The following is a 23,999-nucleotide window of genomic DNA, read 5'->3' on the forward strand; positions in this document are numbered from 1 at the left end:
GGCAGGAGTTAAGATCAGGGACAAATGCGAGATGTTGTTTCAAAGCAAATTATCCTCTTTTCCAAATCTGCTTCTGTGTGTTCACTACCATCAGGATGTGACAGTGTTCAAAAGACATCACTTTTCCTGGAGAAGGAAATATCAGGCAGAGTAAATAAAGACAGTGGCTTGCACATGCTCATGCTGATTTTGAGTCAACACTTGCTTCCCCATCAACAGCTTTTGCCAAAAATGTTTGTGCACTCAGCTGAGGGAGTTAGCATGAAGTCTCTACACCCTCCAATTTATACCCCAGAATCCAAGAACAAACAGAATGAAGTTTAAAACTCAATCTGCCACAGAAGAGGGATTTGGAGTCACATTCCTACCTCCCCAAATGACAGCAAAACTGATCCCAACAGGTTAAAGGAAGTGTGATGCAGTAAGGAAAACTCCCCTGGAGCTACCCCAGCACATCCTGTGTGGGAGCAATATCCACTTGAGAGGAACCATGGATGAAGTACTTGCACTTCTTAGGATAATGAAAGCTGGATAAAGCCTGCTGAGTTCACACTCATTTCACTTGTTCCTGCACACTCAGATTGTTTAGGAAGGAAAGAAATATCAGTCTTGTTTTAGGTATCTCTTAAGGAGCCTGGATTCCTAATTTAGGTGCCTGTAGGCTTCCAAAGAACCCAGGCTGTGTTCACATTTCCCCAGTTCTCCAAAGAAATCTCCATAAACTGCCCAAACTAGGCAATGACAATCCAACCTTCCTTTTAGAGATGGAACAAGAAATGTCTTCAACAGGAGTGCCAATAAAGGAAAAGCACAAACTGCATTCTGTTCTACTGACAACACACTTCACATCAAAAATTAACACAAGCAAAAAAAGGGAGCTGATTACACGTAGGTAAAAAGATAAGCAGTAACTCAGTTTATTTAGAGTACTCCATTGTTCAAACTCATACAGCTTCTAGCAATGCTCTTTAAATAAATAAGCCACAAAGGGCATACAAAACTCTTGTATTTAGGAAAAAAACAAATTCTTAAGATCTTTTATGAAACTAACAAGTGTGTACAACAGTGGACAGAATTACAGTAACAAAATGCAAGTTAACAACACTGAGGTTCTTCATAGTTTGAACTGCATAAATACTAAGCTTTGTAAAGTGTAATTACTCAAGGTATTCCCACTGAAACCCCACCTGTGAATCCCTCTATCTCTCTCCATTAGAAAACCCCTCATTAGAATCATAGTGTGCTTGGGAAATTTTGTTTGGTTTTGAGTTCTGAACCAAGTCCATCAAGAGAAACATTTTATTGTCTATGTGTGTCTGAAGAGCCTGGATTTGGCAGTCAATATAGTCCATTAGCTTCTTCTCCATCAGATCCAGGTTTTTTGAAATGATCTTTTCCAAATAGGAGCAAATAGGCTGTTGTTCCACTCTGTAAGAAAAGCAAAGATAAGAATAACCTATAAGAATAAATACAACCTATTTCTTAATGACAAGGGGCAATATACAGATCTGGGCACTCAAACATCTTTTAAATGCAAAATTTCATTTATTAGGCAATGAACTTTGGAAGGCATTAGGTTTTTAGGACAAGCAAAATACCTTGCCTCCCACACTTTAAATCTCATTTTTTTTCAAAAACAATGCTATTTTGTATAGTCATCTTCTTTGAACCTTTATTTTTTCAAAGGCTCAAATATGCATTGAAGAGCTTAATCACATAAAACAATATCCACACAAGTCAACAATATACACAGGGTTTGTATTCCCTCAGCATGGCAGACTGTCCTTGTCAGCAAAGGTGCTTCAAGAGTTACCCAAACTGTGCAACTCTCTGGGTTTGTATCTGCATTCTTTACAAATACTGGAGCTGAGATATTCAGTCTCCATTAAATCCTGATTCCTACACCTCAGGAGTTCCACTATTGTTCCTGAACTACCAAACTGGGTAACTGTGACACCTGCACTAGAAATGCCAACAAGTGAGGAGGAACAGGCAAATCAGTGGGATGATTCCCACCAAGTACAGCAGAAAGATTATAGCACACTGTGTGAAAAAGGGAAGATGTGAGAATTTAGGGGTAAAAGTAATCAAAATGGAAATATAGTACATGAGAAGGACAAGCTAAATGTGTATGAAGAAACATGCTTTTGAAATTAGATTAAATGGAGGTAGAATACAAAACAGTTTAGTAACAATCAATTATGTGCTTTCTCCTGAAAAACTCCTACATTCAAAAAAATTGTGAAATTGAAAATTTTTCATGTTCATCACCACACAGCCTTCAAAACCACATATTCTAAGATTCACTATTGCTGCTAATGAGAAGAAAATTACATTACCCATTTTGTTTAAACTTGTCAGTAAATATTCAAAACTACTTTGAGAGATTCACCAAACTAAACTCACCCAGCACTCTGAACACCCTCAGCTTTAGCCACTGCACTCTTCCCGAGGTGCCTCTCTCCATCCTTGAGCCGGAGGTGATTCACCTGAGTGCACAGGTTTTGAAGAAAAGGAAGAAGCACCTGTGGGTTGGCCACGTTTGGAGTTTCACCTGCTTGCTGCTGCACTTGCAGAGATCCCATGACTTTCAAATCATTCCTGAGGTCAAGTGCATTTTGCTGGGTAGGAAGTCTTTCAGAATCCAGAGTATTCCCTCTTTCAGGTAGCTCTGAGTTCAGATCATGAGTTATCTTTACATCTTTATACACTGCTTCACTTGTTAAATGATTTTTAACAGGCAAAGGTTCACTGGCTGCTGGACTCAGTGATGACTGCAGAGCTGCTCTGTGCATTCCATCTATTGCATGGTCACCTCCAAAGTCAGAATTTCTGCCCATGATCCAACTGAGCTTCTCTCCAAGAGGGAAACTGTTCTGAAGGGGAGAAAAACCCATTTATGTATTTGAGATTTCAAATATACTGGAAATTATATAGCAGTAACAATAGGTATATTATAACCCAGCATTCCACTAGTAAAGATTTTAAAAATAGTTTTGAACTACATTCCTTGTTAAATATGAAGTATTAATTATCTTGTCAGTGTCTAAGTAAGAAAAGGGCTTTAATGACTTCATTTTTACCATGCTGTGTCCCCAAAACTGAATTATTAACATCAGAAGTATTCAGGATTCTTAGATTATATATATATATATATAATATATATTAAATATGTATGTATGTATATATAATGACCATTAAAGAGACAAACCAGCCCATCTATCTACACCCCAAACATTCCAGGGAAAATGCCCACCATCCTTAACCAGCAGTGAAGTTTAAAATTACAACAATGCAAATAATAATAATAAATAAGAATAAGAATAAGAATAAGAATAAGAATAAGAATAAGAATAAGAATAAGAATAAGAATTAGTAGTAGTAGTAGTATGGAGAAAACAGTCTTTACTCACTGCACTCATTTGAGTGGCAACAGTTAAATCAGGATGAAAATGGCAGAAAGTAGAGATTAAAAACCCCAAAATCTCTTTAGAGCATTCCTAACTGGTAAAGTGCCAGTTTGTGCCTGTGGAACAGTGACTTACCTTCTGCTGACACCGGACCATGTCCATGAGCTGCTGAGCACCTGGAGACAACTTAGATCCCATGGATTCCATTATAGTTTGCACTCTGTCTAGATCTATGCTTAAGCCTAGTGAAGGAAAATCAGTTGCTAGTTTTGCAGACACTGCTTTCACTTCTAGAATTATTTTATTGATGAGTACTCTGTGTTTCTCACCAAAGGAGAGCAGCTATTGCAAGAAGGGAAAAAAAAATACTTTGGTTAGGGAAAAAAACATTTCATGTTTTCTTTGTACAGAGGGGACAATGTTATTGTTATTTGAGTCTTGGGAAAAATGGTGATGAACTCTTTTGCAGGGAAATGAAGCCAATTTCCCCTTGCTATTATTCCCCATAAAATTCTGACTGGAACAGAGGTGCCTGAGTACCCCAAAGATAAATGAAGTTTTTCTAAGCATTCAAGAGTCGTGGCCACATGATTTTCACAAGCTTATTTAACCCCAGAGCTGACAGTTCTAATCACAGATCTGCAGTTTATATCGTTTATGGTTTTTTTTCTCTAAGACTGAATTATCTGTATCATATAAAGTCTTCACAAAAAGAAAACTGAGATACCAACTTAAAAGGAGCACTCTGCCATCAAGACAAAGTACCAGCCAACAGATTTTTAAGTGATTATGTGAAGAGATGAAGTGTATAAAACCAGTAATTTTATTAAGAGCAATGCAATTTTAATGACTGAATGATTAAAAAGATAGAAGAAAAATAAAACAATGCTGTTCAACTCCCTACCTTAATTCTACAGGAGGCTGCAGGGCATTCAAACTTAAGGTACTTGTGGTATAAAGTAACCTCTTCAGTTTCACTAGAAAAATGAAATAAATAAGCTGTGACATCAATTTACAAGGTACTTTTCTTTTGTAGAAATACACTATATTGGTAAATATTTAGATAAGAAACAAGACTGACAGGAACACATTTCTAATGCAGATTTATGGTTTCCAACAGCAGTTTTAGTTTCTAGTTTTTAGCAGTTTTTTTTACTTTCTAATAGCAGCCTTAATGCTTATTTACAACTTGCAATTAATCTTATGAAATATTTATGTAAAAATTACTTGTATGTGTGCTTGCACTGTGCACTAGAGAAGCTTTTGAGGTTCAGGACATTATTCACCCATCCTCCCTGAGGCTCTGAGTCGGCTGGTTTCTAGTTAGCTAATTAGGCAGCAGATGTGCCATGTAATGACTTAAAAACAAAACAGAAACATTGCTTTATTTCCCCTGGCAAAGCAGGGAAGGAAGTGTTGAAGGGGAAAACAGAACCTTCTTTTTTAAATCTTCTCTCTTGTTCTTTGAAGTGTGAGACGACTACTTATCAAAGAGACTTTCAGAGAACCCAAGAATGGGCTGAGTTGGAAAGAACCTTTTAAAGTCACCCAATGCCACCCCTGCCGCGGCAGGTACAACTTCCACTATCCCAGGCTGCTCCCAGCCCTGTCCAACCTGGCCTTGGGCACTGCCAGGGATCCAGGGACAGCCACAGCTGCTCTGGGCACCCTGTGCCAGGGCCTCCCCACCCTCACAGGGAGGAATTTCTTCCTAATATCCCACCTAACCCTGCCCTTTGGCACTGTGAAGCCATTCCCGCAATTCCTATCTCTCCAAGCCTTTGTCCGAAGTCCCTCTCCAGCTCTCTCGCATCCTTTCTAGGCAGTGGAAACGGCTCTAGGCTCTTCCCAGGCGCCTTCTCTTCTCCAGGCTGAACAAGCTCAGTTCTCTCAACCTTGTTACAGGTCTCGAACAGCAGCATCACCTCACCCACAGAGTAGCGAGCGGGTCCCACCACTCACCCCGGGGCCGGGCGGGTGCCGCGGCTCTGTCCCCGGCCGGTGCCGCAGTACTCCTCGCCCACGTACACCTCCATGTTGCGGGCCTGGCTCACGATGCCCACGGACACCATCTCGGCGCCGGGCCGGCACTGCAGCCGCAGCTCGCAGGGCTCCTCGCCGCCCTCCCGCCGCTCCGCCAGCACGGCCTCGCCGCTGCGAGGGGGAAGCGAAACGCGTTGTCCCCTCAGCCCCGCTCCCGCCCGGCCCGGCCCAGCCCGGCGCCCCCTCTCGCCGCCCGCCGCCCTCACCCGGGCTCCTCGCCGTCCCCCGCACCCCGCCGCAGGCACAGCGCCCGGGCCAGGCCGCCCGGCGGCGCGCAGGGCCAGGAGCACCGCGCCGACACGCAGCGCGGCTCCCGGCCTCCCTCCTCCGCCGCCTCCTCCTCCGCCGCCGCGCAGCCGCTCGACATCGCGGAGCCGCGGGCAGAGCCCGGCCGGGACCGCCGGCAGCGGGGCAGCGGCACCGACCGGCACCGACCGACCCTCGGCGGCCGCCGCGGCCGGGACGCGCCTGCGCAGCGCGGGGGCTCCGCGCGTGCGCGCTGGGCAGCGGCGGGAACCGCCCGAGGGAGCGCCGGGGGCGGGAACGGGGAGCGGCTCCCTCATGCCGGGGGAACGAGACCCTCAGCCCGGGGAGACGGCACCCTCAGCGGGGGAGCGGCACTGTCAGCCTGGGGGAATGGCGCCCTCATCCCGGGAACGGCGCCCTCATCCCGGGGAGACGGCACCCTCATCCCGGGGGAACGGCCCCCTCAACCCGTGGAGCGGCCCCTTCAGCCCGGGGGATTGTCACCCTCAGCCCGGGCGGCACCTTCAGCCCGGGGATGGCCTAAGGGGTGCGGAGAGCCAGAGTTAATTCGCGTGGAAAACACCTTGTGAGAGATTATTGAGTCCAACATATGACCCGTGCCAACCGTAGTTTGGCTACGTCCAGGTTTTCCTTAAACACCTCTGACTCCCGCACCTCCCTGGGCAGCCCATTCCAATGTCAAATCACTCGTTCTGAGAAGAAATTGCTCATAATGTCCTCCCTAAACCTTCTGTGGTGCAGTTTAAGGCAATATCCTCTTGTCCTGCCACTGGTTGCTCGGTAGAAGAGGCTGACCCTGAAGTTGTGCCAGGAGAGGTCTAGGGTGGATATTAGGAAAAGGTTCTTCCCCCACAGTGTGATCCAGCACCGAACAGGCTTCCCTGTTCAATACCTCAAAAGTCTTTTCCTACTGAAATGATTCTTGGATTCTGTGAAACTTGCTAATATGTCAAAAATTGCAACAATGGGATTCTCCCGAGTTTTGTGTCCTGATAGCGCACCACGCAGGAGAGAGGCTATGAATTAAAGAGGCCATCAATAAAAGATGGGGTTCATTTAATTTGCAGGAGGATCTCACCTTCTGGACTTGGGGAACGCTGCTCCTGAGGCTGTGGCAAACACAGACCCAGGGAATGAGGGTGTCAAGTTCTGCTTCCACCAGTGCTCAGTGCAGGAATGTTCAGGCTGTTCTGTCTGTGACTCTCTGGAAATGGACCTGGATGGGCTTTTACAAACTAATATTGCAAATACAGCCAGCATTCTGCTTTTTGTCACTTAAGGCATTGTTTTATAGCATTTTCCAGCAATGGAAAACTGAATTTTCTCTGCTTTAATCAAAGACTTAATTAAAATTAATTAATGTAAATGCTTGAGTGTGTTGTCTCAGCCTCATTTTTCTGTTTCTAAATGCGTGTGATACTTCTGAAATGCGTTGCAAACTCGTCCACTTTTAGAAGCATTTCTTTTCTGCTTTTGGTGACAATGTGGTTACGTGGAAGATGACTCTGATCCTGGAAGAGCAATGATCTGCACAAAATTACGGACTTCTGGTGAGGAGAATTGTGTTTAACATAGAAGGGACTGGGTAGAACCTCTGTTTTGGGGATTTTCATGTGTTCATATGCATTATATTTTAAAGTGAAGATGAAAAAAATTGAAGAAAAGAAGCTGAAATTTCAAAGAGTAAATTGATTCAAGTTTTTTATTGAGCTGGCAGTAGCCAGGATAAACATCCTAAACACTGCATTTGTCAGTAGCAATATTTTATGTTTCTAATCTCACATGATCTCACCGTGGGATGAAAGTCCTCTAGAATAAACCAGTTTGATCCTGACACGGGACTCACCAATCAGCATTTAAGAATGTGCCACTTTTTATTTGCATTAGGCTGTCTGACCAGTTTTCTCACAAGCCTAGTGGATTAAATTTTACTTCCCATTTCCTCAGCAGAGATGCAGTATCAGAGAGTTTTTTCTCTTGTTTACCTTTGGAGCAGACGGTTCTCAGTCTTCTGGTTCCCTGCAGAGCAGCCAGAGCCAGCTCAGATGCTGCTGGAGTAGTTTCTCTGGGAAGTCATGTTAATGCACAGCTTCTTTTTGTTCACTTTTGGACTAATTTTTACTGGAAACCCTTTTCGGATAAAAGGTAAGCTTTCTTTTTTTATGTATTCAGAAAGTTTTCCCCAAGTCTGCTTGGACACTGATTGGAATGATGCACACCTTTGACACTGAGCCACAGCTCTCCCTGTGCAGCCCTGCTCATTGAGAGAATCCTGGAAAAGATTACAGATTGAAACTTTTTATAGTTGAGCTCTTTGTGGGTTTTTTTCCTCCTGGATATCGTAGGTATGTAAATCCATCATTTTCTGGTTGTGACAACTGCAGTTGCTGTCACTCTCACCAATAGTAGGGACAGTAGAAAAACATTTCTTCTTTGCTGATGTGAGGGAAATTCCTCCAATTTCATTGGAATTTTTCATTAATTCATCTCAATTTATGATTTGGCTTCACATTTTAGATTTAAGTGTAACACCTGAAATGTTTCTTAGAAAGTGGTATTTTTATGACGTGCATCAAAGACAGTTTCCTGCTTTCAGCTGTCAAAATTTGAATTGTTAAAAGACCATCTCCGTGGTTAGTTCAACATACACTTGAATAATGAAACAGAATGGATTTTGTGATTTAGGTAATAAAATTATTGAAGATTAAGAGCAAAATCACAACATGAAGTGCTGATATTCTTTTCAGACCAGTTTACTAATATCAGCTTCCACATTTTGATTGCAATTGCAGCCTGTATTTGTAAAACATATGCTACCTGCACCTGGCTTTTAAAAATCCTGATGCTATCTAACAGGTAGAGATCATCATTACACTGGAGAAACCTCCTCACTTTGAATGGCTGGTTGTGTGACTTTTTTGCAATTATGAATTCCTTTCACAGGAATGGGGAAGCTGAGGGTGACTTTGTACTACTGTAAATGTGAAGAAATCTCTTTGTTTCCTTATAAAAGAACAATTTAATAAGGAAGAAACCACTTCCATTGTTAAAACTCATATTATTGTTGATTCTGTTTAAAAGCAATGGTTGTGTCTCTGTTGATCAAACCAGTTGATGAGCAGACAAGAAAAAGAAAGATTAATTCAACTTCACACAATTTTTTAAAGTCACTGGAGATTGGTTTTGTCTTTATAAAGCCACTTACCTGAAACCAGATACTTGGCAGCCTTCTTATCTTTAGCTTCCTGCATTAGCATGTTGTTCTGGAGATAATTCTGATATCATGTAAAAGGCTACAAACCTTTTGCAGAGATCTGACTGTTGCTAGAACAAACAAAATGCAAGATTAGGCAATGGCAGGAGGCAGCGTGGTGAGCCATGTTTCCTAAGGAAGGGAAGGGAAGGGAGGGGGACAAATTGTATCCAGAGGACAACTAAAAGTATTCCTTATTCAGGACAATGGAAAAAGGAGAAGGCCAGCTGCACCAATTTCCTATGGTACATCAGGTTGAATGTTAGGTTAGTCATGGAAGAAAAAATGATAAAGTCACAAAGTTAATAATCCAGAATATGAGAGAATTAAGATTTTGTTAAAATGCTTTGATAGTTTTTCTTTTTGTGCTCCAGAAGACCCCAGCTTTAATCAGAAGTAACTTTTTTCAAAGTCATTTTGATCATTCCTGAACTCTTCACACTTTCTCCATTTCTGGCTGGATCAGAGTAGGTTTTGGCTATCACCACTGTGCAAGGGCCAACATAATGCCTCAACATAATCCTTTCTGATTCTTTACCAATTTCAAACTTTATTTTCAGGTGTATCCTCTGAACACACACCCAGACTTTCTACATTAGAAATAATCATTCCTCGAAGTCTGACAGGCAGAGAGAAACATCCCCCGTTTTCTCATGAGGTTTGTTATTCTGATATTTTCTTTTTTTCTGATTGTTGCTGTTTTTCAAAACGCTGTCCTTCATTACACACACACACAATGGGTGGTATATAGCGATTTTTGTAATGAAATGTTCCCCACACTCACTCTTCTGATTCTTAGTGTTTTCAGCTAGTTTTAAGTAAATTTGTTCCCACAAAGGCCTGTGATTGTACTCTGAGTGCCTTCCAAACTTCTAATCCTGTTAATGACCTTGTAAAACAGAAGTGAGAAGGGACATGAAGAATATTTTTATTTCTTCTGAGTCAGATTAGATGTTGAACTTGAGCTAACATCCATGCTGTCCGGGTTCTGGTCTTTGGATAAGAACCAGAGGATTTCAGCCATGTGGCACCCAAAGGATAAAAATGGTCCCACAGGGTGGCACAGGTTAAGAGATGAGTTAAAAGAGAAACCTGAGCCTTAATTCTTCAGTTCTGAGGTAACTTACCTTTGTGCCAGATACTGAGTTCATTTACTGAAGTAACTGTTAATGAAACACCATTAGTCAGCTTTGTGCAAACCAATTAGGGGATAAAAGACTGGGACTCGTTTATCTGATTTACATAAGGAGTGTCACAAAGCACGATGTGGTACTGAGCAAAGAGTGCATTCATGGACTGTGCCCTCCCCTCTAAATGAAAATATAGATTCATAGAATTTACACTTTACATAGGGGAGAATGTTCACTTTGCTGCTGAGCGTTTGAAATATGGAAGCCTGAGAGTTAGGAATCTTGTGGTTTTTTACTTAAAACTTAGACAGGAGTTGGGCTTCTCTTGTCAAGCAAAACATGGAATAATCACCTAATTAAGTGATATATTTTCTTTTGTTTTCAGGAGCATTCAGATGACAATCTTTCTTACTCAGTTAAAACCAGAAATGGAACATACCTCCTAAAGCTGAAGAAAAATAAGTATGTGATAGAGTGTTCTAAGGAATTGCCTTGTTTTGGGGTTAGTTGCATACAGAGAAGAATTTTTATACTGAAAAAATTCAGAAGAAACCACTTAAATGTCAGATTGTAGCAACTACGAAACAGCTCTGTTAAATACTGTTAAATATAGTGTCTCTGTTATGGTAATATCTTGTAAATAGAAGGGAATAAAAGTTTTTCTAGCTTTGAAGAAATTAATTTTGATTATTTTTTTATTAGCAGTGCAAGACAGAAGATTTCAGAAAATCCTTAAGAAAAATTAGAATTCAGTTAAATATTAGTTTTTTATTAGTCAGAGGGGTTTTAGCTCTGTTGTATTTTAAGAAATGTTTCTGTTTCTCTTATTCCTCATTCCTGAGCCTGTAATAAACCAGGTCCTTATGCAACTGTGTTTGCTTAGATTCCTTTCTATGGATGTTTTAGTTAAAATAAATAAGTTTCAAAATAACTTATTTTCCAAAAATTCCAGCTTGTTTTAAAGTATTTTGTTTCATGTGCTTGAATTTTAATAATAATTTCGCATTGAGTGTGCTGCTAACAGAATGTAGCACTTACCAGGACTCTTGACTTGTTTCTTGTTTCTAGACCATTAAAAGAGCTGTAGTTTATTTTTGTTTCCAGAAAACTTCTCAGTGACAACTTTAAGCTGTACACATATGGGGAAAATGGGAAACTGCAGGCAACACCATCCAAAAATGAGGTATTGTACATAATAAAATTTCCCCCTTGTGGCAGAATTTTTTCTGAAAAACCAGGGGAGCCAAGAAAAAATAGATTTGCTGGGAATGAGACTTTTGTGAGTTTTCACAGTGGAGCATTTCTGTATAACAGCTACCAGTGATCTAAAGATGAGGTCCATGAGGCACTGGGCTGTTTGTGGGGTGCAGCACCCCTGTTCCCCAAGGTGTGAAAGGATTTGCAAGCAGATTATGCCAAGTCTGAATTTGAGCCACCTTTGCATAATATGCAAATTAAAGTACAATGGCAGCATCAAAGCTCTGGAGTTTTTCAATCCTGTATCAAACAAACCTCCTTATAAATACTTCTAAATTTAATTTCATCTTAAACTGCACGTGAGCTCAGTGAGACTTAATTGGGTGGTTGTGCATGAAAGATCTTCTCAGAGCAGTTCTTAAGCAAGATGAGTAATGTAGATTAACAATATAAAAATATTTTATAATTTTATAAAAATTCTATTAAAAATTTATAAAAAATATAAAATATGTTGATGGGTTAAACTAAAAAGTTGGCTGTGTTCTAGAACCAAGGGGCCAAAGGCTACTTTAGATACTCGTGTCAAGGGATAATCTCCTCCAAGAAGGTCAGGATTACTTTCCAAGTAGGGAGCTCTGTAAATTTCTAACAGCCAGCCCTGATGTCATGCAAATAATGTGGTTAGTTAGAAAATAAGTTTGCAGTCGAAGGCAGCCACCTTGTTGTGTCACTAATTGTGTGGGTTTGTTGCATTTCAGACACACTGTTATTATCATGGCACTGTTGAAGGAATTGCTGACTCCACACTTGCTCTTAGCATATGTGATGGCCTTAGGTATTTCCTCTTCCTATTTTTTTTTAATATTTCACCTTGTGATGAAGCTGAAACTCATTATAGGTTTTATGGTTTCCCTCAATTCCCACTTTTTTCCTCTTTTCCAAAATTCCTTCACAGAAAAAAAGATGAGAGAAATTGTAATAAATTTAGGGAGAAACTGGGCATGACCTGAGGCTTCCAGTACTTGATGTGAATGTTGTGACCAGAGATACCTTTGTAGAAAAAAAAAACTTATCTTGATGGAGCTTTTGTTGAACTTAAAACACTCCTGCAAACAACTTTGTCTGATGAATGGGCACCTTTCAAAAGACAAACCATTTCCATGAAAAAATTTGGTCCAAATTTGAACTGGTTTTTGTGTTTCAAATACCATAAAATCACAAATGGGATAAAATTCACCCATGTAACTTTCAGGTGAAGTTTCACAGAGAGATGTCACTCACAATAAATCAGGACATAATGTGGCAATTCTTTAAATGAGTAGAGATAAGGGCTGAAAGGGACCCTTTGCATCAGCTCTGTACCCACAATCCAGACTCATTTACTAACATTTTACTAACAATAGTAACATTTACTATTGGCTTCATTATCTTTTTTTTTCTTCCTTTTCTAACTGATTCAAGAAGATCACACTTGTTGAGTATTTTAAATAAGTTCTGTTTTGTCTTTTTTTGGGGCGTTTGAACTTACCCCCATGTTAATATCATTTCAAATAATAATTTCTTTCAACATAGTGTCTAAGTATCCAGCTGTTATTCATTCACCTAGTCATAACCACAAGGGAAAAACTATGAAATAATGTTTCATTCTATTATGATTGTTAGGGGAATTCTCTACATTGGAGGCAAATGGTACGGAATGGAGCCCCTCAACACATCCAGCACATTTGAACATGTGCTTTATGAATTGGAAGATGAGCAGGGTATCCCCTTCCACTGTGGGGTGCTGAATGGCAGCCTGGAGCATGAGATGGTTGTGAAGCAGCCTGTGAAATACACATTTTCATCAAACAGTACCTCCAGCAGGGACAGGCTCCTCAGGGTAAATATATTTCTGTTTCTCCCTTGAGCTGCAGTCCAAGGCATCTCCAGGGCTCTTGCTGGTGGGATTGGCCTGGCAGGACATTTCCTTGTGCCTTCATTTCCATGGACACCAATCTGGTGGGAGCCCTGCTGAGGAAATCCTGGAGCAGAAGATCAGCACAGTGGGGATCTCACCCAGCAGAGTCTGGCCAGGACAGCTGTGGGCAGGACATGAAATGCACAAGCTGCCATTCAGCTCATGCATCCCAGTGTCTGACCTGCTGTGTATTACTGACACAGAGATGTGTGTGGGGTAATCTGACACAAATTGAGGCCACGTTACAAAATGCAACATTGCAAGCTCATTATGTTAATTTGCTGTGCTTTCTCATTTGCAGGAGAAGCGAGCTGTCCTGCCCCAGAAAAGCTATGTAGAGTTATATGTGGTTGTGGATCACAACAGGGTAATTATATCATCCAACACTAAATACATTTCATTCTTTTGCTAATTTTTCTCCTCTGACATTGCTGTGGTATTTTACAGTTTTTGCTGAAGAATTCTGATCCTGCTGCAGTGCAAAAGGAAACAGTGGAGCTGATTAATTATGTTGATGGGGTAGGTCAGAAAGGTCTCCTGGATTCAGTAGTTTCTATTTTATGATAGTGTTCAGAAGAGCAGCTTTCTTTAGGTACTTTCATAAAATAGAGTGTTTTCAGTTATACTTCATTTTATATTCTAAATATTTTTATTCAGTTTGCAATTTATAAATAATTTATACTTCACTTATAATTACAATTATCATAGATTGAGTTTCAAAGAAACTGAAGTTATGTCTTGGTCACTATGTTCAGCTTATTGTTTACTCAGCAGTAATGAAGTCATCTTTCAGAATTCCATCAGAACAGCTGAGGGACATTAATTATCATTTTTATTTCAGATGTATAGTGCATTAAACATCCAGATTGTTTTGGTTGGATTAGAGATTTGGACAGATGCCAACCACATATCTGTGATGGATGGTTCAGCTGGGGATGTGCTGAGTAGATTTGTTTCTTGGAGACAGAAAGATCTTCTGAAGCGCTCAAGGAATGACGTTGCTCACCTCATAATGTAAGTTTGCATTCAGTGGCAAAACCAGCCATGCTGTCAGTGCTAATCAATATGATTTGGGGCTTGTATATTCATCAAAATATACTTGGAGTAAAATTCTCTGCTCTTCCAAAATGGTTTTACCTGGAAAAATTACAAGAAAGTATAACAGATTCTTAAGAGTTAATCAGCTCCAGGGTCAGGGTGACCTCCAGAGGTCCCTTCCCTCCTTAGCCTTTCTGTAATTGAGTGCACTGACACAGAAGACTTAAGTGATTGATCATTATTTTGAAGTTCTTATTCAGATATTCATTATTAATTAGAATAAAACCCTGCTGTGGTGCTAAATTCCTTCTTGACTCCAGGAAGACCAAATTTTGCCTTGCAATATTTCCAACTTATCAGTGTCTTTTAGTAGAAATCATGAACTTTGAACCCACCTCTAAGACCACCTCCAAACTGCTCTTGTTGCAGAGGGAGAAGCTCTTTCAGTGGATCCATTGGAATGGCTTTTGTGGGCACTGTGTGCTCACATGTCCAGGGAGGGTCAATCAGCACTGTGAGTACATCATCATTTGGGTATGGAAGAATCTGGTCCTTGACCTACTTGATCAAATCACCCTGGTCGTGGAGTTGGTTGATTTCTTTCATGGAGTTTCTTAAGTAAAGACTTGTGCATATTTTACACCATTTTTTTAATGTACTTCCCAATTTCTTTGTCAAATTCCAGCCCATTTGGCTCATTGAATCTTCAACAAATTCTTTTGGCCATCTTGTGTGATTCATCAGACTCAATATTGCATAAGCTCATTCCTTATAGCACTGAAGTTTATAACCACACAGGTTGGGATGGGAATGCAACTACAAAATAATCTTTAAATAGAAAGTGAACACTGTAGTCTCAAGTGTCTGAAATTCCTCACAATAGCACTGTAAACAGGCAAAAAAAATTTAAAATTAGTACAAAACTAATTTTTTTCTCCACCCTTGGGGCAGAACCAGTAACTGCAGAGGTTCCTGTCCTTAAAGTATGGATGCCACAACATTGTGGACAATCTCAGAAGCAGACTCTGGTCTTTATCAGTACATTTGTTGTTGAAGGCTCTTTGAAATCAATGCCTAACAGTGTTAAAATAGAATAGAATCACAGAATAAAACCTCCAGTGATGATCCAGACCAGCTGCCAACTTATTATCCAGAATGTGATCCTCAGGGAAGGAGTGGCAGAATCTGGCCCTACCTGAAAATAAAGTGACAAATTTTCAGTCCTTGCTGCTTTCACCTTACAATACAATTTGGTATTCTGCCTTCACAGTCCCTGAGAGCTTTGCTGTGGGGGTAAATCACTGGGTACAAACAGTATTTTCCATAGTTTCACTGTTTTAAACTCAATTCTCTTTATTAGCTGAATCATGACAAAATGTTACGGCATGCCACAGTAGTGGCACATGAGCTGGGGCACAATCTGGGAATGAAACATGATGACAAGAGGTGTCCTGCAAACTATATCATGCACAGCACAGATAAGTAAGATTTTCACTTATTTCATTTTAATAATTTATTTTGTTTGCAGTGACTATGTCTTACAAGCTGTGAAGGATGGGGAATTGTTTGAATTAGTGGATGGGGAGTTGTTTGAAAAATTTGATCCCAGAGGTGGAGTCACTGACTTAGTATTTGACATAATTTTAATTTATATGAAATTTCATCTGTTTTCTGACCCAATCATTCTTTATTTGTAACATTCCTAAGAACATATTTGGACTTAATTATTTTTTTAATAATAGTGTGTTGCTGGAGGTTTTTTCACCCTGTTGAGAATGCTTTCCATGTACTCATGGGTTTGTGCAAATATGCAACAAATTATTTAACAGTTAATTTTAAAAAAACCTTCTTGGCTTATGTTTCCTTCAGTTCATTTATTCTTTGGCTTCCCCTTAAGAGAAAAAGATCATAATATTTTATTTATCCCCAGTTGTATTAATAATCAGGGTAACTGAACAGTGGACAAAACTACTCTAGGAAGGAGCATTCCTCAGTTCTTAGGGACTCCAAGTTAAGATGAATGTTTTCCTGAGAATATTTTTTAATCAAACATTTTTGGACTCAGTATAGAATTTCTAAGGCCTGTTTCATACAGGACACCAGAATAGATAATCTGATGGTCTCTGGCCTCTAAAAGCATTCATATTATAATAGTACTTTAAACTTTTGGTACTGCACTTTAATGCAAAGCAAAATAAAAATTAACTGGTTTATGATCTCCTAGCATTATTAAATACGATATTTATTATGGAACAACAATATTTTAGGAGCTTGAGTTGTATGTTCTCCTGTAAGCAAAATATTTATAATAATACAATATTGTCCTTTCCAGTGGATCCAGGAATTTCAGCACCTGTAGTGCTGATGATTTTGAGGCCTTTATTCTAAGTGGAGGAGGAAACTGCCTTAGAAATCCTCCCAAAACAAGTAATGTGTACAAAGAACCTGTCTGTGGTAATAATGTGGTCGATAAAAATGAAGAATGTGACTGTGGCAAACCACAGGTAATGCATCAAATTGAAATGGATACTTGTATTATATTATATTATATTATATTATATTATATTATATTATATTATATTATATTATATTATATTATATATCGTATATTTATTACATCATATTGTTCTATATAATACTGGCCTAATTGCATTATTATCTGAGGAGTTTTCTTTGTAATTTTGCATTTTTGCAAGCAATATAAAAATAAATATTAGTAAAAGTTTAAAATCATGCTTTAATTTTGATGTGGACTCAGTTAAGGGCTGTTGGACTCCACAGAATATTCAGGCACTGCTGAGAAAGAAGTGAAATTCTTGGGTGTGGGACACCACTGGGTTTTGTGCTGGTTTTAGCATTATGGATATTTCTGTTCCAGGACAGAGACTGTTTATCTACAGAACATGTACATCTTTGTTAACTGCAACCCTTCAACTTTGCCTGCACAAAATGACTTTTTATAGTCACATTTGCATTGTCAAAATGTCCCTCCAAGAATGGGAGGTATTGGCTCATTCTTCACAGGGTAAAAGTGTCTCAAAAAAGGCAGCAATAAACCAAAAGGCTGCCAGCAAGCCCTGGTTCCATTGGCATCCCTGTGCCCCAACCCATCCAAACAGGTGTTTTTCTGCTGACTTGTACAGATAAAACACAGCAGCAGTGTCTGCTGGTTCTTTTTACAGCAGGAGAATGTGAGAATCTGACACAGTTATTTAAACTTTGGCTTGTCCATCCACATGGACTGGTGAATGCTTTCCTGGGTGTATAAATAAAACACTATTCCCTTTCAATGTTCTCAGGAATGCTCCAACCCCTGCTGTGATGCTGCCACCTGCAAACTCACTCCTGGCTCACAGTGTGCTCAAGGACTGTGCTGCAAAAACTGCAAGGTGGGCAATGCTTTATTAAACTAAATTGTCACTGTTCACTGGGATTTTTTTTATGTTTGAAAAGAGTTCTCCTAGTTATCTTGACATATTTTCAAATTACATTCACCAGTAAGAGAGCATGTAAGAAGAGAATTTTGCTTATAAATGTTCCCAGTTGTTTTTGTTTCACTCTAGAACTTCCTCTGTTGCAATACTGAAAGTGTTCTCCCTCTCTGGTCTTAGTTTAAAGGGGCAGGAGCAGAGTGCAGAGCAAAACAAGATGTCTGTGATCTCCCTGAGTACTGCAATGGAAGCACTGCTTACTGCCCAGATGATGTTTACATAATGAATGGTCACCCATGCAGCAACAGCAAGGCTTATTGCTACTATGGAGTGTGCCAGAGCTTTGATTCACAGTGTGAATCTATCTATGGCAAAGGTAGGGTTGGCATTTGCTGTAAACCCATTTGTAGGTTCCTGATAGACATTTCCAATTTTTCTTTCTGGTATTTTTCAGACACCTTACTGAGATTCACTAATTTTTTTGTACAGGGGCACGGAAAGCACCTGATATATGCTTTGAAAAAGCAAATATTAAAGGAGATAGGTTTGGAAACTGTGGGATGAAAGGTGGAGTATACAAGAAATGCCCTGTCCAGTAAGTTAATAAAAATAAAAGCTAACCTTAAAATCCTCATGTAAAAAAAATATATTTGTTACAAAGCCTTAAAGTGAGAGATTTAAAAGAATATTTTTTTAAATGCAAGCTAAAAAGTTGGAATGGATTTGCACCGATCCTGATTTTAATAGAAGCTAAAAAGTTGGAATGGATTACCCTGATCCTGATTTTAATGCAAACTAAAAAGTTGGAATGGATTTGCGCTGATCCTGATTTTAATACAAGCTAAAAAGTTGGAATGGATTTGCGCTGATCCTGATTTTAATGCAAACTAAAAAGTTGGAATGGATTTGCACTGATCCTGATTTTAATACAAGCTAAAAAGTTGGAATGGATTACCCTGATCCTGATTTTTACCTGTCCACCTTGTCTCAGAGTATCCTTCATTCCAAACAGGCACAGTCTGTGTGGGAAGCTGCAGTGCACCTCTGTCAGTCTCCAGAACCTCCCAGCCTGGAGCGTTGTCAATAACGCGTCCGGGGTTTTGTGCTGGTCCTCTGACTTTGACCTAGGATCAGATATCCCTGATCCTGCCCAAGTTCATGATGGCACAGCCTGTGGAGAGAACAAGGTAAGAGGAACCATGGCAGCCTGACAGAATATATTCCAGGTGGAAGGTTCTGAACTTCCAAAAACGTTCCCTGGCTCTCTTGTTCATATGCCATAACACAATAAAAATCTTTTGGGATTAATACATGCAAACAATTAATTAGCTCTTAAAAAAACTGGGGTGCTACATTATCAGTCATTCAAATTACTCTATCAAATACTCCATTACTGCATTCACAGAGTTAAGCAAACCTGAGACAAATAAAGTTATAGAATTCTGAAATACCGAATGTTGTATCAGTCCTTTTTCTTAACATGTAAGTGAAAGCTGCAGACAGTATATTTATAAAAGGATGGGGTTTTTAAAGTTTTGTGTTTGCAAGACACTAATTATTTGTTGCAGGCCTGTTTAGGTTGTGAATGTCTTGATGCAAGATTTCTGGGCTACAGCTGTGATGTAAAGCAGAAGTGTAATAATAATGGGGTGAGTAGATGGTGCTTTGTGTCCTGTTTCTAGACTGTGCAAATTCCCTGCTTTTAAGCAATAACCAATCAGGTGGCTTTGCTTTTTCCTGATCTTTATTAAAAGTTAAATCCACTTTTTTTTACCTGTAATTTGCCAGAACGCTGCAAACCCCTTAGGACTAACATTGAGAGGCATTTTGTCTGAATTTCCCAAGGGATTTTTTTTTTATATTACTGAGCTGGTGAATTGCAAAAGGAAAACATTCCTTTGAGGATGACAGTCTGGTAATTCCTGATTTGTATATGTCTCTGTGAAAAATCAAAATGGAGTCCAGAGGTTGTAAAACTGAGGTTTCTGGACTGTGATTAGTTGCAGGCAGATAACACAAATATTAACTTCGAGAGAATTACCACGGGGTATCAGAATCCCTCAGTGGTTTGGGCTGTTATGGAGGGGCAGAGCTTATTCCCAGTTAATATTTCATGTATTTCCATGCAATACTATGCAGTATTTTTTATTTCCACATGCAATTCCATGCATGGAACTCCAAATCCATGCCAAAGTTTTGAGTGGACGCTCTCAGGGAGGTGTTGTTTGACTAATGAGGTGTTGTTTGACTAATCCCTGTGTTTGGGCTGTAGGGGTGTGACAGCTCTGGGGGCTGTCCCTGCCTGACTCACGAGTCCCTCTTGTTTGAGCTGTAGGTGTGTAACAACAACGGGAACTGCCACTGCAATCCGGGATGGGCCCCTCCTTTCTGTAACCAGTCTGGCTACGGCGGCAGCGTTGACAGTGGCCCAGCTCACAGAGGTAGGACACTGAAACTGGCCCTCATTCTGCCCCAGGGGCTGAGAAAATAATCTACTAATAACATAAAAATAATCTACTAATGACAAAGAAATAATCTACTAATAGCATAAAAAATCTACTAATAGCATACTAATGTTTTTTCTATTGCACGAGATCCAAATCATGGACTGACTTGAAGAACAAACATTATTATTTGATAATGAAGTAGCTTTTGCTGGCCTTTACACACAAAATGCCTTCCATCTCTTTGTCTAAAAGCAAAGTTCATAATCCATAGTTTTCTGAGGAAAATCTGTGTTACTTTCTGCAGAACTTTGTTGAATTTTACTAAATTTGTACTTTGGGAAAGGGAAAAATTGTTTTGTATGTATTAAAAGTTTAGGAAGGCAAAGCAAACATGCAGAGCACTTGTGGTAAGCAAATACAAAACAAATTTGTCTGCTTCAGAATTATTGGAAACATTTTATGGAAAAGGAAAAACGTTGCATATACATAGAGTGGGTAAGGCAGAAAGAACTTGTAATACCACAAAGCCAAATCCTACTTTTCTGATTGCAACATGTTATAAATTTCAGTGAAGTTGTTAATTCTATTCTGCAACAATTTGAAGATTGTACTGTTTAAAACAAAAAAAAAGGTTTTTATAGCTTTTAAAAGATTTAAAATTCTATCATTTCAATTCTTTTCCCCTAGATACATCACTTCGGGATGGGCTGCTGATTTTCTTCCTCCTGGTGCTGCCTGTAGCCATCCTCATTGCAGTAGCAGTATTTAAACGTGATGCAATAAGGAGAAAACTTTGCAGGAAAAGCAGAGGACAGCACAGGTATTTCCCTTCTCACAGGTGGTAATCCAGCATGAGAGTGTGCCCCAGGTCAGTGCAGCAAGGCTTCACCTACACAAACTATTCCACACCTCCTAAAGGACAAGCCTGCCCTGCTAATAGCAGCAGTGGGGAATTTACCAGCCCATCCCCTGCTCCTTGGAAGTGCAATCCAGACACTCCACTTGTCTGTTCTCAAGCATTTTTTCCCAAATCCATGGCACTTTCCTAATTTTTGTTGATAATTGAATTGTATGGATGCAGGAGCAGAGCATATTGAAATTGCCTGTCAAGTCCAGAACCGGATGGACTCAAAGCAGAACCCAGAGCTCTGAGCTGTAGCTGTGTCCTTGGAAAATGCTGCATCCCTGAAGGATTCCTGATGATGTGGTTTCTGTTTCAGGGATAGCAATGGGCAGGAACCAAAGCAAGGCAACAGAGCAAGTCATGAAACAGGAAATAATCAGGTAAAATTGATGGAGACTTGGATTATTTCATGTTGGGTAATCCAGACTGCACAGTACCTTTTCTCCAACACAGCTGATCATGATTTTGTGACTTTCTGATACCTTGAAACCACCTCTGTTATTTCTTAGGTCAAACACTGGGGTTGCTGCTTAGCCAGGCTGTGGGTCTAGTTCTTATAAAACTGAATAAAAATTATCAAAACAAAATGTTGCAAGAGAATATGAAGAAAGCCCCAGCAAATGAGAGCCAGTTCTAAAATGACATTAGCTCAATACTGAAGAATTACCTACACTTTGTGTTTTCTGCTAAACTGATTTTCTGCAATGTTTTTTTCCAGCCTGCTGCATCAAGTCACAATATTTTTACCATATTGCATTTTCCTGGTACAAGGTTTGTAGTGTTTAAAACCTTCTTCACTTCATCTTCCCTAAGTTTTTGGTGCTGTAAGTGAAGTTATTGATGTCCTGTGTCCTGCTTAGGGGGATTTTTTCATGTAGAATTATGAAATGGATTTAAGATTAGATTAGATTTAATTAATAAATTAAATTCAAATTAATTAAATTAATTAATATATTAATTCGATTTAATTAATAGATTTGTCATGCAGCATCAAGCATAGGTTGATTAAAGGCTTGAAGGAAAAATGTTGGCATAAACACAGGTAAATGCTGCAAGGGAGAGGAAGGGGCAGAGAGCATTGGGTGGAAATTATAGAAACTGCTTAAAAATGGTAAAGAACCAGTTTGGAAATGTCAGGTGTCTCAAGTCATGAAATACTAAACCCAATGTGTTTCCCACACTTCAGGCAGGCAGTCCAAACCCAGCCTCCTGCAGCTTCCTCAGGACCTCGACGACCCCCAGTCCCACCTAGACCAGTTGTCTGAGATGTTTCTTGGGAGCCCTCAACCAATTCTGACAGAAAACTGGCCTGAAATACAAATGAAAGGATTTCAGTGCTCCAGTGCTCTCCTTGTGCAGCCAAAATGCCTTTGGGAAGCAGGTCCCTCCTGGCCCCTGGGTGCCCAGGGGCTCTGAGGACAGATTGGTGACACCCCAGAGTTTTGCTCCTTGCTGCTGGCTGTGTTTGTGCCTCCTCTACCTCACCTTTTACAAACCAGACCCTGAAGTTCAACATGCACAGGAGTGAACCTGGGGGAGTGCCAGAGAACAGGACTCTGGCACTGCTGCCTCCCTCTCAGGCCACAGAGAAATGAATTCTGCTGTTCACAGACATCAGTCAAAGATGGGACAGCTGCACTTTACCTCCTGGGCTCTCTCCTGTCCTCAGGACACTGCCAGGAACTCAGGGTCTGCAGAGCCAGGTTTGGGGACAGTCCCACCTGTGTCTTGGTTGGGAAAGCCAGGTGTCTAAGGAAGGCAGGAGCCTCCCCTTGAAATGGAGAATGTAAACCCCCTCCCTCCAAATTGTTATAAATTTTAAATTAAGGGGCTCTCAGGCAAAAATATGGCAGCAGGAATAACAGTTTTTTGCTAGGGAAGAAAATACAAAGATAAAATAAACAATGCAGTAAACTAAAACAGCACTGACAGAGTCAGAACAGAACCTGACACCCTGGTGGTAGCAGTCCAATTGGAATTGTGGCTGCAGTCCTGGAGTGCCATCACCCAGAGCCCACCTCTCACACCTCACCAGCCAGGTCAGCTTCCATTTCAGGTAATTTATAAAAGTAACCTCACCTGGGGACACCAGGAACTCTGTAGGTCATGTCCTGGGTCTGAAAGAACCCATCCATCTCTGTTACAGAAAATGTGGGATATTGGGAATACCTCTACAGCTCCACAGTGGTTCAGGGTTTACTGGGTGTGGCAGCTTGGCCTTTTTTCCTAGAAATTGCTTCCACCACAAAAGCAACAGATTAACTTTTGTCATGACACAGTTAGAAACCAGCAGTGATTTCAAAGAGGATCTATGGAGGGATATAGATTTCCAAATAGGCTCCATCAAATGTCTCTGTAGGAGAGGGATGCAGGAAATCCAGGGAAAGTCTCCACCAGCTGCAGCACAGAGAGATTTTTAGATTTAGATTTAGCCCAGAACAGAGCTGTGAGTGTGCATCCACCTTCCTTGGGGACTGCAGCACACCCTGGCTGTGCTCATGCAAATTTCAGAGCGCAGACTGGGAAAAAGAGGGAATAAATTGCAGCATTGCCTCCCTGAGAAAGTATTTCCAACCCCTCAGATGGCCACATCACTGAAGAGCTGGACAAAAGAACCCAAAAGAGATTGCTGGCAAAAAATCTGTGTCTTCCAAAAAAGTTTCCTCTTCCTTGATCCCTCAGGATCTCAAACTGTTCTCATTAAATATTCCTGTCATTTAGACCTCGAGTATAATATGGCATTGCTTTTATTTATTACATTACAATTTTAAATAAATCCTCAGGGGCAGCACACGTGGTTGTATCTTTGTTTTGTGATCACCACAGAAGGCACGTGGGGCATGGGGGGGATGGCTCAGCCTGTAAGGCTCAGGGGGGACTAAAGAGAATTCTAGTGCTTATTGTGATACCAGAACTGGGTAA

General features: G+C 40.4%; 3 protein-coding genes across 3 annotated transcripts in view; 2 read left to right on the forward strand and 1 right to left on the reverse strand.

Moving 5' to 3' along the window:
• The window catches only part of LOC118688585 (deleted in malignant brain tumors 1 protein), a 65,547-nt gene extending 65,223 nt beyond the window's left edge, over window positions 1-324 (forward strand). Inside the window, 1 exon segment of the mRNA XM_054515679.1 lies at window positions 220-324. Coding sequence (XP_054371654.1) covers window positions 220-324 — 105 coding nt within the window.
• A 569-nt stretch (window positions 325-893) lies between these two features.
• Window positions 894-5,891, reverse strand: C8H10orf88 (chromosome 8 C10orf88 homolog). Its single transcript, XM_036386118.1, has 6 exons — window positions 5,660-5,891; window positions 5,373-5,564; window positions 4,315-4,387; window positions 3,546-3,752; window positions 2,407-2,876; window positions 894-1,428 (listed from the first exon to the last, which is right to left on the reverse strand). The coding sequence occupies exons 1-6, from the start codon at window positions 5,818-5,820 to the stop codon at window positions 1,200-1,202; spliced, it is 1,332 nt and encodes a 443-aa protein (XP_036242011.1). The 5' UTR covers window positions 5,821-5,891; the 3' UTR covers window positions 894-1,199.
• A 1,904-nt stretch (window positions 5,892-7,795) lies between these two features.
• On the forward strand, window positions 7,796-22,342 carry LOC118688337 (disintegrin and metalloproteinase domain-containing protein 9-like). The gene is made up of 22 exons (XM_036385835.1): window positions 7,796-7,865; window positions 9,534-9,631; window positions 10,489-10,565; window positions 11,208-11,286; window positions 12,059-12,135; window positions 12,963-13,179; window positions 13,559-13,624; window positions 13,705-13,776; window positions 14,099-14,271; window positions 14,725-14,809; window positions 15,656-15,777; window positions 16,628-16,799; window positions 17,595-17,684; window positions 17,907-18,102; window positions 18,216-18,321; window positions 18,739-18,913; window positions 19,295-19,375; window positions 20,062-20,167; window positions 20,861-20,993; window positions 21,394-21,457; window positions 21,796-21,848; window positions 22,264-22,342. The coding sequence occupies exons 1-22, from the start codon at window positions 7,796-7,798 to the stop codon at window positions 22,340-22,342; spliced, it is 2,391 nt and encodes a 796-aa protein (XP_036241728.1).
• The last annotated feature ends 1,657 nt before the right edge of the window (window positions 22,343-23,999 follow it).

Source organism: Molothrus ater, chromosome 8, assembly GCF_012460135.2.
Source record: "Molothrus ater isolate BHLD 08-10-18 breed brown headed cowbird chromosome 8, BPBGC_Mater_1.1, whole genome shotgun sequence".
Classification (NCBI taxonomy): domain Eukaryota; kingdom Metazoa; phylum Chordata; class Aves; order Passeriformes; family Icteridae; genus Molothrus; species Molothrus ater.